This window comes from Microcaecilia unicolor, chromosome 2 (genome assembly GCF_901765095.1).
Source record: "Microcaecilia unicolor chromosome 2, aMicUni1.1, whole genome shotgun sequence".
In the NCBI taxonomy this organism is placed as follows: domain Eukaryota; kingdom Metazoa; phylum Chordata; class Amphibia; order Gymnophiona; family Siphonopidae; genus Microcaecilia; species Microcaecilia unicolor.
The window spans coordinates 543,162,345-543,181,718 of NC_044032.1; the positions used below are offsets into that span (position 1 = coordinate 543,162,345).

The 19,374-nt window shown below is 46.5% G+C and overlaps 1 protein-coding gene across 1 annotated transcript in view; it reads left to right on the forward strand.

The window, feature by feature from the left end:
• LIMCH1 (LIM and calponin homology domains 1) overlaps nucleotides 1–19,374 on the forward strand; it is a 633,274-nt gene that overhangs the window by 529,537 nt on the left and 84,363 nt on the right. Inside the window, exon 23 of the mRNA XM_030191338.1 lies at nucleotides 17,364–17,515. Within this exon, the coding sequence (XP_030047198.1) occupies nucleotides 17,364–17,515 (152 nt within the window). The remainder of the gene's footprint in view (nucleotides 1–17,363; nucleotides 17,516–19,374) is intronic.

Below are 19,374 nucleotides of genomic sequence, written 5' to 3' on the forward strand. Positions count from 1 at the left end.
TTCTCAACCTAGGCAGTCGGTTTTTCAGGATTACCAATGAATATGCATGAGAGAGATTTGCATTCTGTGGGTCTCCAATATGTACAAATTTATCTCCTACATATTTCTTGTAGTGATCTCGAAAACCTAGCTGGCTAGGTCACTCTAGGAGAAGGCTGAGAAGCACTGCACAGGAGATTGAGCTGTCAAATGCTGTGTGTTCCTAGTAATAAAAGTAGATATTGGCCACCATTTGGTGTGCTTCCATATTCTTAAGAAGCTGTTTGTCAGGATCCAAGTTACTAAGTGGAGGTGATTTTAGAGGTCTTTTTTTCTGCAAGTGAAACTGTTTTAAGCACAGAAACAGGTGTTTATAAAATTGTCTGGGGTAATGGATGCATAAAACCATGCACAACCGAGGCTTGATGCCTACTTTCTACACAGTATGAGGGTCATAGTAACATAGTAAATGATGACAGATAAAGACCTGTACAGTCCATCCAGTCTGCCCAACAAGATAAACCCAAGTTTGATTTGTCCTTGCCATTTTCAGGGCACAGACTGTAGAAGTCTGCCCAGCACTGTTCTTGTACTAAAAGTTCTGAAGCTAATGTTGAAGCCCCTTAAAATTTACACTCCAGCCCAGGGGCATAGCCACTGGTGGGCCTGGGTGGGCCCAGGCCCACCCACTTTCCGTCCAGGCCCGCCCGCCCACGTCGCTCACAGAAATTCGTTCTCCTCCCCGCCAGCGCTGCATTCTTTTCTTTGATCGTCACCGGCAGCGCTGCCATTCACACAGGCAGCTCCGCCCCCCTTTGCTGCGTCCATCTGGCCCTACGTACACAGGAAGTGCATCAGAGTGGGCCGGATGGACGCGGCAGAAGGGAGCGAAGCTGCCTTTGTGAATGGCAGCGCTGCCGGCGACGATCGAAGAAAAAAATGCAGGGACCGAAGCTGCCTTCTCTCTTCTGCTGCGCCGGTTCAAAGGGTTGCTGGCAGCGTGTAAGAATCACTGCTGCTGGCTGAGTCTGACCTGAAATCCGCGCAGCAGAGGGAAGGCTTCTGGGTCATCATCAGCAGTGCAGCAATTCTCTCTTACATGCTGCCAGCAACCCTTTGAAACGTGCTGCGGTGCCGTGATGCTCCTGATGTCCAAAATTCCGCCGCACGTCTTATCTACCGCGTGAACCGATACTCTCATATCACCCCTCTCCTCAAGTCGCTTCACTGGCTCCCGATCCGCTACCGTATACAGTTCAAGCTTCTCCTATTGACCTTCAAGTGCACTCAATCTGCAGCCCCCCATTACCTCTCTACCCTCCTCTCCCCATATGTTCCCACCCGTAACCTCCGCTCTCAGGACAAATCACTCCTTTCTGTACCCTTCTCCACCACCGCTAACTCCAGACTCCGCCCCTTCTGCCTCGCATCACCTTATGCCTGGAACAGAATTCCTGAGCCCATACGCCATGCGCCCTCCCTGCCCATTTTCAAGTCCTTACTCAAGGCCCATCTCTTCTCCCTTGCTTTTGGTGCCTAACCACCTTCCCATTCCTGATACCTACACTGACTACATAGTTTTTACCTTTAGATTGTAAGCTCTCTTGAGCAGGGACTGTCCTTCCCCATGTTTAAACTTGTACAGCGCTGCGTAACCCTGGCAGCGCTATAGAAATGCTAAGTAGTAGTAAGTAGTAGTAGTAGTGATGCTGCATGGAGGGGGGTTGGAGAGGATAAAATTGTTGGGCTGCTTGGGCATGGGAGTGGAGGGGAGGGAAAGAAAAGAGATGCTACACAAGGGGTGTAGGAGTGAGGGAAATTGTTAGGGGGGAGGGAGAGATGCAGGGGGGTGTAGGAGAGGGAGACATGCATGGGAGAGTAGAAGAAAGGGGATCATTATTGGGATATGGGGGGGAGAGAGGGATAATTGCTGGATGTAGGGTGGGGAGGGAAGGAGGGATGAATGACAAAAGAAGGAGAAATGTTGGACCTGGGAGGGAGGGGAGGAAAAGGTACTGCACAGGGGAGAGAGGGATGAAGGAGAAATGTTTCATGGTGGTGAAAGAGATGCTGCAAGGAGGGAAACAGATGTTAGACTTGGGATGCAAGGGTGAGAGAGAAGAGGAAAAGAGGGAACAATGTTGAACATTAGGGCGAAGGAGGGGGAAGAAGGAGGGAGATGTAGGATCCAGGGGTAGAAGACAGTGAGGGAGAAATGCTGGAATGTGGGTGGGAGGGAAGAGGGGGAGAAATGCTGGCCCCTGGGGGAAGGGGCAAGAGGAAAGAGAGAAAGGACAGGAAGATGCTAGGAGGGGATAGAGGGTGGAGAGAGGAGAAAGAGAGAGCAGATGCTGGGCTAGAAGGGTTGGAAGGAGGCAGACACTGGGATGGTGGAACCATGTGGAAGGCCAAGGGGGTGGTAAGGAAATGAACGAGAGGATGATAGTGATTACGGGGAGTAGATTGAAGATGAAGGCTGGAGAAGGAGTGAGATGGGGAATAGGAGAGCTAGTGGGTGAAAGAAGGAGATGGAAATCAGATAGGTATCTGAAAAGTAAAAAGGAAAAGGATTAGAAGATGAAATTTGAGTGGACAGAGAGCAGGAAAGAAAGAAAAAAGATAGGAAAGAGCTAAAATTAAACAAACATCAATATGTCAGTGTAGTGAGGGAATGGAATGAGAGTGGAGAAAAGACAAATGAATAGCAGCTGCTTGAAGGAGAATTAACAGACAGGAAATTGGAAAAGAGAAACTTGAACCAACATAATGGAAAAATAAAATGACCAGACAACAAAGGTAGGAAAGACATTTTATTTTGAATTTATTAACTGAAATTTGTTAGCTTGAGAAATGTGCACAGCGGATATCATTTTATTGTGTTCAGTAGAAAAAAAGAAATATATTTCTGATTTTATTTCTCCACTGTAACATGCCGAGGTTCTGAGTTCAATTTTTGTCTACATATTTTTATTTCTAATTTGTGATCCCTTGTTCTCTATTTGGTGAGAGTCTGGGCCCTAGCATGTCTAACACTGGTCCCGACCCTTGCTGTAGCTGGTGGGGATCCCCAACCTACATCAGCTGAGGACCTCCTCTAAAAGAAGCTAAAACTCCCTTCTACTAAGCTTGGCAGATGGCGGCAACATCCTTGAGCCACCGATAACTAAGCATACATGGGGTGCCAGCATCGGTGACTCAAGGCATTGTTGCTATTGCTGCCTGCCAAGCTTAGTAAAAGGGATTTGTGGCTGTCTTCGAAGGAAGTTTTCAGCTGACAGAGCTTGGGGATCTTTATGAGCTAAATTATATTTTGAATTGGGAGGTGCCAGGGGAGATGAGGAGAGTGCGGGGAGGAAGGGGGCAGAGACAGAGAGAAAATTTTGTGCCCACCCACTTTGGGCTCAGGCCCACCCAAAATTGGCCGTCTGGCTACGCCACTGCTCCAGCCCATCCCTATCTATTCAGTCACAATCAGGGCATAGACCATAGAAGTCTGCCCAGCACTGGTTTTGCTTCCGGTGTTGCCACCCAATCTCTGCTAAGATTCTATGGATCCATTCCTTCTAAACTCCTTTCTGTTTATCCCACGCATGTTTGAATTCCATTACCGTTTTCATCTCCACCACCTCCCATGGGAAAGCATTCCATGTATCCAACACATTCTCCGTGAAAAAATACTTCCTGGCATTACTCCTGAGTCTGTCCCCCTTCAACCTCAATTCATGTCCTCTAGTTCTACCACCTTCCCGTCTCCAGAAAAGGTTCGTTTGCGGATTAATACCTTTTAATTATTTGAACGTCTGTATCATGTCATCCCTGTTTCTCCTTTCCTCTGAGGTATACATGTTCAGGTTGGCAAGTCTCTCCTCATACAGTTTGCAACGCAAATCCCATACCATTTTTGTAGTTTTTCTTTGCACCACTTCCAGTCTTTTTACATCTTTAGCAAGATCATACCAAGTGACAAGTAACTCGACTACTTTAGCCACATGGATACCTGAATGCGGAGTCCCACAGGGATCCCCCCTCTCATCGACTCTATTCAACTTAATGATGATACCCTTGGCCAAACTATTATCAAACCAAAACCTCAACCCATACATATATGCAGACGACGTAATGATCTACATCCCATTTAAACAAGATTTAAAGGAAATTTCCAATGACATCAACAAAAGTCTCCATATCATGCAATCATGGGCGGATGCATTTCAGCTGAAACTTAATGCATAAAAAACCCAATGCCTAATACTCACCTCTCAACATAACATGAACAAATTCACCACCTTAAACACACCAAATCTGAATCTTCCAATTTCGGACACCCTAAAAATTCTTGGAGTTACCATCGATCGACACCTAACACTTGAGAGCCATGCAAAAAACACAACCAAGAAGATGTTTCACGCAATGTGGAAATTAAAAAGAGTAAAACCTTTCTTCCCAAGGACTGTCTTCCGTAACCTGGTACAATCAATGGTGCTCAGTCATCTAGACTATTGCAACGCACTGTACGCCGGCTGTAAAGAGCAAATAATCAAGAAACTTCAGACAGCCCAGAACACTGCAGCTAGACTCTTATTCGGTAAAACAAAATATGAAAGTGCCAAACCCCTACAAGAAAAACTACACTGGCTCCCACTTAAAGAACGCATCACGTTCAAAATATGCTCCCTAGTTCACAAAATCATTCACGGAGATGCACCAGCCTACATGTCAGACCTGATAGACTTACCACCCAGGAATGCTAAAAAATCATCCCGCGCATTCCTTAATCTGCACTTCCCCAATTGCAAAGGTCTCAAATACAAACTAATGCACGCGTCAAACTTTACCTACTTGAGTACACATTTATGGAACGTATTGCTGCGCAACTTAAAAACGGTTTACGAACTAACTAACTTCTGCAAACTACTGAAGACCTATCTCTTTAATAAGGCATACCACAAAGATCAACAAATGTGAACATACACAACTCCTCCACATATATTCAGAACTGTCTTACAATATCTACTTGTTATACTACTATCATGTTTTATCATTATTATGTTACCCAAGATCCTTTTGTTACACTAAATGTCTATTTTCTAATATATTTCCACCATTCATGATGTATTGTAAGCCACATTGAGCCTGCAAAGAGGTGGGAAAATGTGAGATACAAATGCAATAAATAAAATAAAGATATGGCCTCCACAACTGAACACAATACTCCAAGTGGGGCCTCACCAACGACTTGTAGAGGGGCATCAATGTCTCCTTTCTTCTGCTGTTTATACCCCTCTCTATGCAGCCTAGCATCCTTCTGGCCACAGCTGGTGCCTTGTTTGTTTCTTCACCTTCAGATCCTTGGACACCATCACCCAAGGTCTCTCTCCTGAGTCAAGCTTACTAATCTCTCCCCTCCTATCTGGTATCTCCCTTTAGGGTTTCTGCACCCCAAGTATATCACTCTGCTGTTCTTGGCATTACATTTTAACTGTATCACCAATATACACTTAGAGGCATATTTTCAAAGCAGTTAGCCTTCCAAAGTTCCATAGGTTTCTATGGAACTTTGGAAGGCTAAGTGCTTTGAAAATATGCCTCTTGGTACTATATAATACCATGAAGTATTGTTTAATATTTTTAATGTGCTCAGTTCACCCTTACCATAACTTCCCCTGGGGGATAAGTGGTAGAATCAAAGGAACCATCACTGCATATTAGGCATTCCTAAATTGTGCATTAAGTATGTATCTACTTCCATAGTGGACTCAGCCGTTAATTATAGCAGTTAATGGGCCCTTAATCACATTTACTTTTAACTCAAATACATACATACATAACATTAATAACCAATTGTAATGATCTTGTATTATATCACACCCAAATGTAGCTATGATAATCCTATTGGTGGTGGTACATGTTATACATTCAAATTTCTTAAGAATGTCTCCATTGTACTAAATCAATACCTTATCCTTCTGACCACCATATTACTTATTTATGTCTAACACTGAATCCCACTTCCCTCAGGGTCTCCCCTTGTTGTTAATATAGTGAACAAACTTATAAAAGTACTCCAACTTCCCTGTATGCAAACCTTAAACCTCTTATACTGCGCTGTCTCCTTGACTCTGGCTGAGATTTGCTGTTGCTTCCTCAAAAGGGAGCATGATTAATGTCCTAATAACCTTTTGCTGTGGTGACCGAGAACTGCACACAGAATTTGAGGTGTGGCGAACCACGGAGTGATACAAAGGCATTATAACATTCTCTGTTTTGTTTTCCATTCCTTTCCTAATAATTCCTAATGTTCTATTTGCTTTCTTAGCCACCGTTGCACACTGAGCATAGGGTTTCAACACCTAGATCCTTCTCCTGGGTGATAACTCCTAACATGGAACCTTGCATCACTTAACTGTGGTTTGGGTTTCTCTTTCCCATGTGCATCACTTTGCACTTACATTAAAAGTCATCTGTCATTTGGATGCTCTCTCTCCCAGTCTCGTAAAGTCCTCTTACAATTTTTCACAATCCGCTTGTGATTTAACAACTTTCAATAACTTTCAGGCTCATTTTCGAAAGAGAAGGACGCCCATCTTTCGACACAAATCGGAAGATGGGCGTCCTTCTTACAGAGTCGTCCAAATTGGTATAATCAAAAGCCGATTTGGGACATCCCCAACTGCTTTCCGTCGCAGGGACGGCCAAAGTTCAAGGGGGTGTATTGGAGGCATAGCGAAGGCGGGATTTGGGTGTACCTAACACATGAATGTCCTCAACCCATAATGGAAAAAAGGCGTCCCCGACGAGCACTTAGACGACTTTACCTGGTCCTGTTTTTCTTACGACCAAGGCACAAAAGGGTGGCCGAAATGACTAGATGACCACCGGAGAGAATTGAGGATGACCTCACCTTACTCCCCCAGTGGACACTAACCCCCTCTCACCCTCAAAAAACATCTTTAAAAATATTTTTTGCCAGCCTCAGATGTCTTACTCAGCTCCATCACAGCAGTATGCAGGTCTCTGGAGCAGTTTTAGTGGATGCAGTGCAATTCAGGAAGGCGGACCCAGGCCCATCCCCCCCTACCTGTTACGTTTGTGGAGGAAACAGTGAACCCTCCAAAACCCACCACAAATCCACTGTACCCACATCTAGGTGCCCCCTTCACCCGTAAGGGCTATGGTAGTGGTGTACAGTTGTGGGTAGTGGGTTTTAGGGGGGGGTTTGGGCGGCTCAGCAGACAAGGTAAGGGAGCTATGTTCCTGGGATCATTTTATGAAGTCCACTGCAGTGCCCCCTAGGGTGCCCGGTTGGTGTCCTGGCATGTAAAGGGGACCAGTGCACTACAAATGCTGGTTTCTCCCACGACCAAATGGCTTGCATTTGGTCATTTCTGAGATAGGCATCCTTGGTTTCCATTATCGCCGAAAATCAGAAAACATCAGGTCTATGGAAGACCATCTCTAAGGATGACCAAAATTTCAAGATTTGGGCGTCCTCGCCCGTATTATCAAAACGAAAGATGGACGTCCATCTTTTTTCGATAATACGGGTTTCCCCGCCCCTCCATCGGGACGTTTTGCGAGGATGTCCTCAACAAAACTTGGGCGTCCTTTTCGATTATGCCCCTCTGTATCATCAGCAAATCTAATTACCTCACTAGTTATTCCCATCTCTAAATCATTTATAAATATGTTAAAAAGCAGCGGTCCCAGCACAGACCCCTGGGGAACCCCACTATCTACCCTTCTCCATTGAGAATAATGACTATTAAACCCTACTCTCTATTTTTAAAAATCTTTTAACCAGTTTTTAATCCACAATAGGACATTGCCTCCTATCCCATGACTTCCTGATTTTCTCAGTAGTCTTTCATGAGGTACTTGTTAAATGCCTTTTGAAAATCCAGATATACAATATTGACTGACTCACCTTTATCCACATGCTTATTCACCCCTTCAAAGAAATGTAGTGGATTGGTGAGGCAAAAAATATGGCTATTTTTGAAAAAGCAAAACATCTCTTTTTTATTTTCAAAAATGGTCACATGAAGATGTTTTCATGCTCTGTGTGTTTATCTTTTTGGGCCATTTTCAAAAAAATCAAAGTGAAAAGCATAGAAAATCAAGCCATTGGGATTTAGCAGGAGCTAGCATTCTTAGTAGACTGGCCACACAGACATCCCAGGAGAGCAATGGGGCACCCTAGAGAGCACTACAGTGGACTTCATATAAATGCTGCCAGGTACACATCTCACAGTTACCCCTTTATACTGTATGCTCAGCCCTTGAAAACCCACCAAAAACCAACTGTACACCACTACAATAGCTTTTATGGGTGAAGGGGTCACCTATATATGGGTAGAATAGGTTTTGGGGGAGTGTGGGATGACTTGCACTTTTCACCACAAGTGTAACAGGTAGAATGGGATATGAGCTTGGGTCCTCCTCTCTATAGTGCACTTCACTGACCACTACACTACTCCAGGGACCTGCGGGATATGGGCTTGAGTCCTCCTCTCTATAGTGCACTTCACTGACCACTACACTACTCCAGGGACCTGCTTGCTGCTGTAATAGACCTGGCTATAACATCTGAAGCTGTCGTAGAGGCTGGTAAGTAATATTTTTAATCACATCTTTGGAGGGTGGGAGAGGTCAGTGAATACTTGGGGAGTAAGAGGGGTCATCTGGTCATTTAGGGCATTTTTGTGTCTTATTCATTGTAAAAGCAGGTCTAGACCAAAACGTTGAAGTTTCATTTTGTTTCATTATGGCTTTAAAATATCCAAGTGTTAGGAAACGCCCTAAGCCCATCCATGAAATGCCCCTGATGTGCTCCCTTGTGATTTGGATGCACTGCAGACGAATTGCATAGATAAACGTCTGTAAAATAGGTTTTTGAAAATACCAATTTGGATGTTTTGAGAAGAAATTCATCCAAATGCTGCTTTATGACACTTTTTGGACGTTTTTCTCTGATGAAAATGAGCCCCTATGTAACTTTGTAAGTGTATCGGATTTGAAAATGAGCACAATAGACACCTATATGTCTTTATAAAATACTAAGGTGCCATTTTAACAAACAGCAGTAAAATGTGGCCTTAGCACACCCTTAACATAGATCATTCCTATTTTTCTTATTAATGGGCACACACTAAATTTCTCATTTGTTTAAACATAACTAAATGGGCTATAAACTCCTAATGCAGTCCACTGGTTTATATTTTGTCCTTGTATTGACGTATGCTGTGCCAAAACTGGAAATACAGTGTTACAGAATAATAGAATTCAGTAACATCCAAAATGTATTAATTAACATTATAATTGTGTTCACATTTGGGTAATAACTTAAAAGATGCTGTTAAAAAAATTATATTAGAAACATGAAGTCAACTTGGTTAACTTCTGCTGTATATCAACCAGTAGTAAATAGGAGTAATAAACAATATTAAGTACATTTTTATAATCTACCAGTGCATTCCACAAAACAAAAGGAGCAAGTTCTCACAAACCACTGGGGAGGAATGGTGAGCCCTGTCCAACATGCATTTGCATGATAGCAGACCCCCCCATTCCCCTAATATAAACCACCCTGCAGGAGCCTCCCCCCATGAATCCCAACCCCACCTCCCACCCTAAGCCAGCAACATGACACAGGGCTGGAGGGATCTCCAGTCCCCCCGACCCTCCCCAACACAAGTTCATGGGGGGCTGGAGTTCGCACCCCCATCAAAAAAAGCCCTGGTGGCCCAGTGGGCCGCAGACCAAGCCCCCAACCCCCAACCTGGTGGTTTAGCAGCCCACTTTCCTAGCTCCTCCCATACCTTAATGTTAGAGAAGAGAGTAGTATACTCCCTCGTCTTCCAGCTGTGCCCTGAAAATGACAGCACCAAGCCCTGCCCAGTGCATCCTGGGATGCGCTGGGTGGGGTTTCACCATCATATAAAGGGGTTTCCCCCGGATCTCCCTCCCCCATGAACTTCTGTCAGGGGTTGTCTGGGGGACTGGAGGTCTGCAGGACCTCCAACCCCCTTGTCGCAGGCTTGGGGTAGGGAGTTTAGTGGAGGCACTAGGCAACCAGGGCCTTGCTGTTTTGTGTTTGACAGGTCTGGACTTTTGACAACCCGGACCTGTCAAACAAGTGTGTGAGGATTGTGCCTGAGTGCAAGCTCAGGCAAAATCTTCCTGCACTTTTACCCTATGATCAGAGATAATAGCGTGCATACATTTGCATGCTATTATCTCTGATCATAGATGCGGTAAAGCCCCGCGTTGTTCCTACACTATTTTTAGAGCTCTGTTTGGAACAGTATGGGGCTTTTAATCATGGCATCAGTGACCTGGGGATGGAGGGATCAAAGGACATGATATAAAGCCAAAGCTTATACATATTTGATGATCTTGTTATCCTATATAATAAAATGCACCTCCAACATTTTGAAGCTGACTGCATGGCTGAGGCTTCTCCAAAGACAAGCAGGCTGATATTCTCACAAGTGGGTGACGCCACGTCGGCCCCGGAGGATTTTAAAGCAAAATCTAAAAATCTCTTCTACGGCGTTCCGTCGCGCGAGCGATCGCACTGCGCATGTGCGCACACCTCTTCCCGCTCGCTGTGCGGACACGCCCCTCAGTTTTTCTTTTTCCGCGTCTGAGGAGACACGGAGTTCGTTAGTGCTTCGTGTTTTCTTCAGGTCCTCGGAGTAAAATCTCTTTTTTTATTTTACCCTTTTGGGTGTTCTTTATTTTTTCATTTGTACTCTTTCATGGCAGGTTCATTGTGGCTTATATATACAGGTACTTTTTGTACCTGGGGCAAGGAAAAGTTAAGTAGTTGCCAGAGTCACAAGGGGCTGTGCCTGAAAGGAAAACAAAGCATATAAGCTTCTCTTTTTCTTTTTTCTTATAAAAGTGCTGGTATATTGTTATCTGTGGGCTCTCTCTCGCCAGCAAACTAAACAAGCCCACATTTTTAGGATCCATTTATTAAAACTTTACAAATGGCTCTCCAGAGCTGTGAGAGCCTGCTTCAGCACACCACTGTCTTTAAGCCCCACAAGTGGTGAATGTGTATGTCACAGGAAAAAACAGGAACCTAAGCAGGTGCATCCCTGGTCAGCCACTGAATGGGCAACCTGGTGACACAATATCAGTGGTGTAACCTTTGAAGTGAGTCTCCACCCGCCTCGGCGCCTCCTGCTCTGCAGGTCATTCTGGCGCATCGGAGGATGTGTCTTGGGCCGGATCATCTCCCTGTGAAGCGCAAGTAGTGTCTCAAAGACGAGACGTATTCTACTCTGCCAGGGATGCCCAAAGGAGATCATTCTGGAGTCCGACAGAGACCGATGCACGCTGGGTATAGTTATGCATCGAATAGGTCTCCACCTGCCTCGGCGCCTCCTGCTTGGCAGGTCATTCGGGCGCATCGGCGGATGTGTCTTGGGCCGGATCATCTCCCTGTGAAGCGCAAGTAGTGTCTCAAAGACGAGACGTATTCTACTCTGCCAGGGATGCCCAAAGGAGATCATTCTGGAGTCCGACAGAGACCGATGCACGCTGGGTATAGTTATGCATCGAATAGGTCTCCACCTGCCTCGGCGCCTCCTGCTTGGCAGGTCATTCGGGCGCATCAGCGGGTGTCGGTACCATCGGTGCCCAGAGCTTTGCTCCCTCTGTTATGGAGGTATCCGGGCTTCAGATATCAGTCGGTGCCGAGAGCGTTGCTCCCTCTGTTATGGAGGTATCCTGGCATTGGACGTCGATACACCGGTACCAGGTATCAACAGTGCCATCGGTACCGGGTATCATCGGTGCCGTGGATACCATCGGTACCGGGTGTCATGGGTACCTTCGGTACCGAGTATCTTCGGTACCGTCGGGTACCAAGTATCCTCGGTACCATGGGTGCCGTCGGTACCGGGTATCATCGGTGCCATGGGTACTGTCGGTACCGAATATCATCGGTGCGTCGGTACCGAGGAGTATCGGTACCAGGAACATTGGTACCATGGTCGGTGCCATGGGTCCCGTCGGTACCGGGTATCATCGGTACCATGGGTCCCGTCGGCACCGGGTATCATCGGTACCATGGGTGCCGTCGATACCGAGTGTCATCGGTGCCATGGGTGCTGTCGGTACCGGGTATCATGGGCACCATCGGCACCAGGTATCATGGGCACCATCGACTATCGGTACCAGGTATCATCGCCCATCGGTACCGAGTATCATGAGTACCATCGGTACCATAGTATCAGGTATCGTCGGTACCGTGGATACCATGGGTATCAGGTATCATGGATGCCGTCGGCACATGAGTACCATCGATACCAGATATCATGACCAGGTACCATCAGTGCCATGGATGCCATTGGTACCAGGTGTCATGAGCACCGTCGGTGCCATGTGTACCATCGGTACCGTCTGTGCTGTTGGTGCCGGATATCATGGGTACCATCGGTACCACATGTCATGGGTACCATCGGTACCAGGTATCATGGGTACCATCGATACCAGATATCATGACTATCATCGGTACCAAGTACCATGGGTACCATTGGTACCGGGGGCCATCGGTACCATGTGTATCATCGGTACCGTCGGTGCCATGGTCTGGCAGTCTGGTTTCGATTCCCTTGCATTTCCAGATTTTGTCCTTGGCTTCGGGACCATGGGGTACCATTGGATGCCATGGGTGCTACCGCCTCCTGCGGCATCTAGCTTTTCACCTGGTCTCCTTCACCGATGCTGCCTCTGGTATGGGTGTTCGCACCCTACTGGGGCAACTTCTCGACCCCGTAGTAGACCTTACCGCGCCTCCATATCGGACGCGTTTGGATCTGAGCTGCTCTGTTTGAGTAGTTAGCTCAGTTCAATGATGGTTCATCTGACATTACAGTGGAGATTGTGAATCCCAATGCCCAGATGCTCGAGGTCCTAGACTACCATCTTCACCTGAGTCTTCTGCCACTCAGAACAGATAGGAGTTCTAAGAACTTACTTCGGTTACGAGCATTCCCACCGGAGTAGGCTAAACCTTTTCACCAAGTGGTCAGGTAGCACACGGTGTGTCGCAGGTTCCTGTCCAAGGGCATTTTCGACACTTGTAATGTAACACCTAGATTTCTGCTCTAGGTACAATGATGCGCAGACTCTCATGACTGTGTGCCTCTCACCTGGAGGAGGAGACTCAGCAGAAATTGTAGATATGCTGTGCATACACTTCCTCATCTCGGAAGTTCTTTAGAGAGAAGAGTAGTTTTCCTTGTGCCTTAAGGGGTCGTACCTATACTCCTACTTCTCGACAGCCGGTTCATGCTATGCCTCAGCACGCTCGTTCTAGTCAGCGGCGTGCACCTAATCAGGCCCCTGCAGCTATTCCCCAGGAACCAGAGAGGGGTTTTTGACTGGCCGTACCGGCCAATCTGCCTGTCGGGGGGGAAGTTTAAATTTTCTCCACCAAAGGTGACTTCTTTTATCCTCCAACCGGTGGGTTTTTTCAAATAGTCCGGTTAGGATACATTCTCAATCTGGAATCAAACCCTCCACATTGTTCATTGGAAGCTTAATCCTTTAGCTTCCATCAAAAGTGAGTACTTGCAGAGGAACTCTCTGCCTTTCTCAGCGCCAATGCAGTCGAGCCCGTTCCACCAGGGCAAGAAGGGTTGAGATTCTATTCCAGGTCCTTCCTTGTGGGTTGCGTCCCATCATAGACATAAGGGGCCTAAAAAGATTTTGGTTCAGGATGCTTTCCCTGGGCATCCTTCTTCCCATACTTCAGGAAAGCGATTGGTTATGCTCTCTGGACTTACAGGATACTTATACTCTCTTTGCTTCCAGAGTATGTTTTTTCCTAGTGCCTGGCTGTTGTTGCAGCGTATCTTCATGGACTGGGAGTGCATGTGTTCCCTTAACACGATGATTGCCCGTCTCAACAGATTACAGCACAGTACATGTTGAGACTTCTAGACACATGGCTTCCACAGTTCACGTAACTCCCATGGCACTTTTGCACATGACATCCGCTCAGTGCATCCTAGCTTCCCAGTGGTATCAAGTTTAGGGTATCTAGAGGATGTAACCCAACTGTTCGCCAGTCTTCGGAATTCCCCTCAGAGGTGGTTAATTCTCTCCATTTTGATTCTGAGGCGTCCCGTCCACCTTACTCAGTCAAAAGCTGCTGACGAAGGTTGCATCCCTCCTGGCTATCCAACCAAATTATTTTAATTCAACCAAACAATCGGGTTGTGATGCACTCGATAACAAAGGAGTACTGGATCTTGCCCTCTGAGTCAGGATGCCATGCAGATGTAGCGGTGGGCCCGCAACGCGGCATGTTTTCTCCAAGCCACTTATCTAATTGGCGTAAACAGCAGTCTGGCCGACAGGCTGAGCAGGATAATGCTACAGTCATGGTTGTTGAGCATGCCTATAGTTCGAAAGATCTTCCGGAAGTGAGATACCCCCTCAGTGGATCTTTTTGCTACTTAGTCCAATCGCAAAGTCCCTCAGTTCTGTTCCAGGCTGCAGGTTCACGGCAGGCTACCATCGGATGCCTTTCTCCTTCTTTGGGGGACAGGTTTTCTGTATACGTATCCTCCCATACATCTGGTGGAAAAGACTTTGCTGATTCTCAAGCAAGATTGTGGAGCCATGATTCTGATTGCTCCTTTCTAGCTGCGTCAGATAGGATTCCCTCTTCTTCTGGAGTTGGAATGTTTTCCAGCTCTCATTACGCAGAATGAGGGGGCACTTCTACATCCCAACCTCCAATCTCTGGCTCACACGGTCTGGATGTTGAGAGTGTGGGTTTCGTTGAGTTTTCCAGAGTGTCTCCCGACTCTTGCTTGCTTCCAGAAAAGATTTCACAAAGAGGTGTTATTCTTTTTCATGGAAGAGGTTTGCCGTCTGGTGTGACAGCAAGGCCCTAGATCCTGCCTCTTGTCTTATACAGACCTTGCTTGAGTTCTTTCTACACATGTCTGAGTCTGGTCTCAAGACCAACTCTGTCAGTATTCATCTTCGTGCTATAAGAGCTTATCATCAACGTGTGAAAGGTCAGTCTTTAGCTGTCCACTTCATGAGAGGTTTATTTCTCCCCCAATATTGAGAGAATTCCTTGTATGTGTCTAGGGGAGATTATTTCTGTTGGGCTTAGCACCCCCAATAATTTTGACAGTTGGCTCTTATGCTTCGGTCAGAGTCCCTATCACTCCTTATCCAGTATCTTGGGGTCTCAATGTCGTTTTCATCCAGCTGCTGCAAGCTCAATTCGGGCCACTGGATTCCTGCCATCTGAAGTATTGGACCTGGAAGGTCGTTTTCCTTAGTGGCTGTTCCTTCAACTCGTAAGGTCGGTGAGCTTCAGTCTCTAGTAGCTCAAGCGCCTTACCTTACTTCTCATCTTAACAGAGTAGTTCTCCGCATGCAGACAAAGTTCTTACTGGCGCTGGTATCAGAGTACCAGCTGATCCAGTCAATTGTCTTGCCAACATTCTTTCTCCCTCATCTTACATCCCTGGCGAAAGCAAGCTGTGCACTTTTTGCGTGGAGCAGACGAGCTCCCTCGGATGGTCCGCCCAGTTGTTTATTTCTTTTAATGCCAGTTGCTGTTGGAAACCGCATCATTTCTTCTTGGCTAGCAGATTGCATCTCCTTCATTTTTGTCCAAGCTGGACTGACTCTAGAGGGCCATGTCACGGCTCACAAAATTAGAGCCATGGCTGAGTCGGTGGCTCATCTAAGATCAGTCACTATTGAAGAGATCTGCAAAGCTGCGGCGTGGTCATCAGTCCACACATTCACATCTCACTACTGCCTTCAGCAGGATAGCCGACGCGTCAGTCGGTTTGGGCAGTCGGGGCTGCAGAACTTCTTTGGGGTTTAGAATCCAACTCCAACCCTCCTAAGCCCATTTTTGTTCTGTTCCAGACTACACTCATTTAGATGTTTCTTCTTTTCAGGTCAATTTTTATTCTGGCCTCGCCGTTGCGAGACTCAATTGACCACTGTTTGTTGTGTTGTGTAAGCCTGGAAGCTAGGGATACCCCACTTGTGAGAATATCAGCCTGCTTGTCTTTGGAGAAAGAGTAGTTACTTACCTGTAACAGGTGTTCTCCGAAGACAGCAGGCTGCATATTCTCACAAACCCTCCCACCTCCCCTTTTGGAGTTGTCTCCTCCATCTTTTGGATTTAACTGAGGGGCGTGTCCGCACAGCGAGCGGGAAGAGGTGTGCGCACATGCGCAGTGCGATCGCTCACGCGACGGAACGCCGTAGAAGAGATTTTTAGATTTTGCTTTAAAATCCTCCGGGGCCGACGTGGCGTCACCCACTTGTGAGAATATGCAGCCTGCTGTCTTCGGAGAACACCTGTTACAGGTAAGTAACTACTCTATTCCTGCTCTCTGTATCCATCTCCTGAATTGACATCACGTACTTCCAGGTTCGTCACAAGCAGAAGTGACCAATCACACGAGGTTTCTCGGCTTCAGAATGTTGCAGGTGCATTCTATTAAATAGGATTGGTCAGTTCCTTGAAGCACAGCCAGAGCTCAGCGTCCTGCACAGTAACGCTCAGACACCAGAGAGAGAGGGGGGGCTGACACCAGAGAGAGGGAGGGAGGGGGGCCTGACACCAGAGAGGGGGGGGGGAGGATCTCTGTCACACACACACTCTCTCTCACACACTCTCTCTCTCTCACAGTCAATGTCTTTCTCTCTCTCACTCTCACACACTGTCTCTCACACCCTCTCTGTCTCACATTGTATCACATTCACTCTCTATGTGTCACACAGTCACTCACACACTCTCTTCGTCTCATACACTCAGTCTCACAGAGAGTCTGTGTCTCACACACACTCTCTCTCTCGCACACATTGTATCTGTGTGAAACACACTCTCTCTCTCTCACGCTGTGTCTCACATACGCACTTGCACACACTCTCATTCTCATTCTCACACACACACACACACACTCTCACATTCACTCTCTCTCTCACACACAGTCACTCTCACATACACTCTCTCAAACATACACACTCCGAGGAAAACCTTGCTAGCGCCCGTTTCATTTGTGTCAGAAACTGGCCTTTTTTTACTAGTTCTAAATAAATTTCTAGTTCTAGAATAAACATGGTGTCTTCAGTTCTGTACAGTATTACTAAAAAGATGCGTTGGCATGTGGATTCCTTTGTGTTCATAGAGGTGACTCTTCTAGACTAATATTTTTGTGATACAATAGTCTGTGAAGAAACGTCATTCTTTTCCTCTGTTTCTGGTGGATATTCACAGAAAGTATTTCTATGATCATTCAGAATCCATATGTGAGCTGTACTCCATATTCATCTATTAAATTTCTGAAAGGATGTAATCATTTGTGTACCAATTGCAGGTTTTAAGCAATCTGAGAACACATTGGGACATTTTAGTACCGCTGTGAGCAGTTTGGAGTTCACTCCCTGTTACCCCTCTAAGGAACCAGTTGCTAAAAAGAAAGATGAGAACAGAGGAGAAGAGAAAATGGATGTACCAGTTAAAGATCAGGTATGGAAATACAGTTTGGAAAAGGAAAGAAACAGAAAAATAAACTGAAATCTAGGTCTAGCTCAGGGGACTGTGGCGCCCTGAGCCAGCTTTTGTATTGGTGCCCCCCCTCATCCTCAGTCTGGTATCTCTCCCTCCACTCACCCCTTCCCCCTGCCTGTGATCCAGTGTCTCCCCCTCTAACTCCCTCCTCCTGCTGGACTAAGTGAAGCACTGACTTAGGGCACCAGTGATAAAGGACGCCAAAATCCCAGGCCACTATACCCAGATGATCAGAAGCCATGTGCTGTTCCAAACATTGGTCTAAAAATAGCACCGGAATAGCACAGGGCTATAACGCCCCTATGATCTATTTAGATTGTAAGCTCTTTGAGCAGGGACTGTCTTTCTTCTGTGTTTGTACAGCGCTGCGTACACTTTGTAGCGCTCTAGAAATGTTAAATAGTAGTAGTAGTTGATCAGAGTTAATAGCATGGTAGTGAAGCCCCACCCAGCACATCCCAGGATAAACTGGGCAGGGCAGAGCACCGCCATTTTGAAGGTGGCACTGAAAGAGGAGGGAGTGTGTTAACTCCCTCCTCCAACACAACATGGAGGTACGAGGAGGGGGTTGGCCGCTAGACCACAAGGCCGGGTGGAGGATTGGGTTGACAGCCCACTTGGCCCACCAGGGATGTTTTTTTTTTGGAGGGGGAGGGGATGATCCATTGGATCTCCAGGCCCCTGTGCCTTGTGTTGGGGGGGGGGGGGGTGACTGGAGGTCTGCTGGACCTCCAGCCCCCGTGTCATTGTCTGGGGTGGGGGCTTCTGTAGGGAGGGCTGTTGTCTGGGTTGGGTCTTCTGTTGGGGAGATGGGGGGCTTGCTAGCATGCAGAATCATGCTGGACAGGGCTCCCCATTCCTCCCCAATGCTCTGTAAACCCTAACGCCAGCTCCGAGCTGGCATAGAGTTTACAATGGTAGCAGGGTGCTGGTTTGGCGTACTGCCCGCTGAGCATTAGGGAGGAATACTAATGTCCCTGTTTAGCATGCTATTAGCATTCAGAGGCACTGAGCGCGTTGTTACAGCTAGAGTTACTTATACATTAACAAGTGTCTGTGGTAGAATAATTATAAATTACATACAGCATAACAGTAATTCTTATCTAATGGTTACAGTGCAAAAGACACAGTTTTTTATTTTTCAATGAATAACATAAAGGCCCGGGACTTTGTTTAGTCTAACAGAAGATTTTGATTTGGTTACTCTTAAATCACTAATCCACAATTTCTATGTTCCAATTTTCTTGTGGTTCATTGCTTTAAGTATAAAGACTGAATTACCCTTAAGACACCAAAATAAAAACAACTTAAAAGAACTAACCAGGGCAGTTTTTCCTCTTCCCCTTCCCGTACCCAGGATACCAGAAGCTTACCTATAGCTGCCCAGCACTCTCACTCTCTGAACCCCCGTCTGCACCACAAACCTTTACATGTGTGCCTGGCAGCATTGAAGACCCTCCTTCCACATGGCACAGGCCTCCTGTCATAGCCTGCCTCCTATGACGCAGCTTCCTGTTTCTGCTGGGTGGGCCACAGCAGAAGGAAGGAGGTGTGCTTCAGCTGGAAGGAGCATCTTCAGTGCTGCTAGACAGACAAGCAGTGTTTGGGGGCGGGGATCGGAGAGTGAGAGGTGCTGGGCTGTGTATCTGCCTTCTGCGTTAATCATGATTAAATATCTTGGCACACGTTAAAGATTTATTGCTTTAATCGTGTTATTAATGTGTTAAGGGTCCCTTTTACAAAGGTGTGCTAGCATAGCACGTTCAAAAAATTAGCTTGTGCTGTGTAGGCGCCCATAGTAATATTATGGGTGCCTA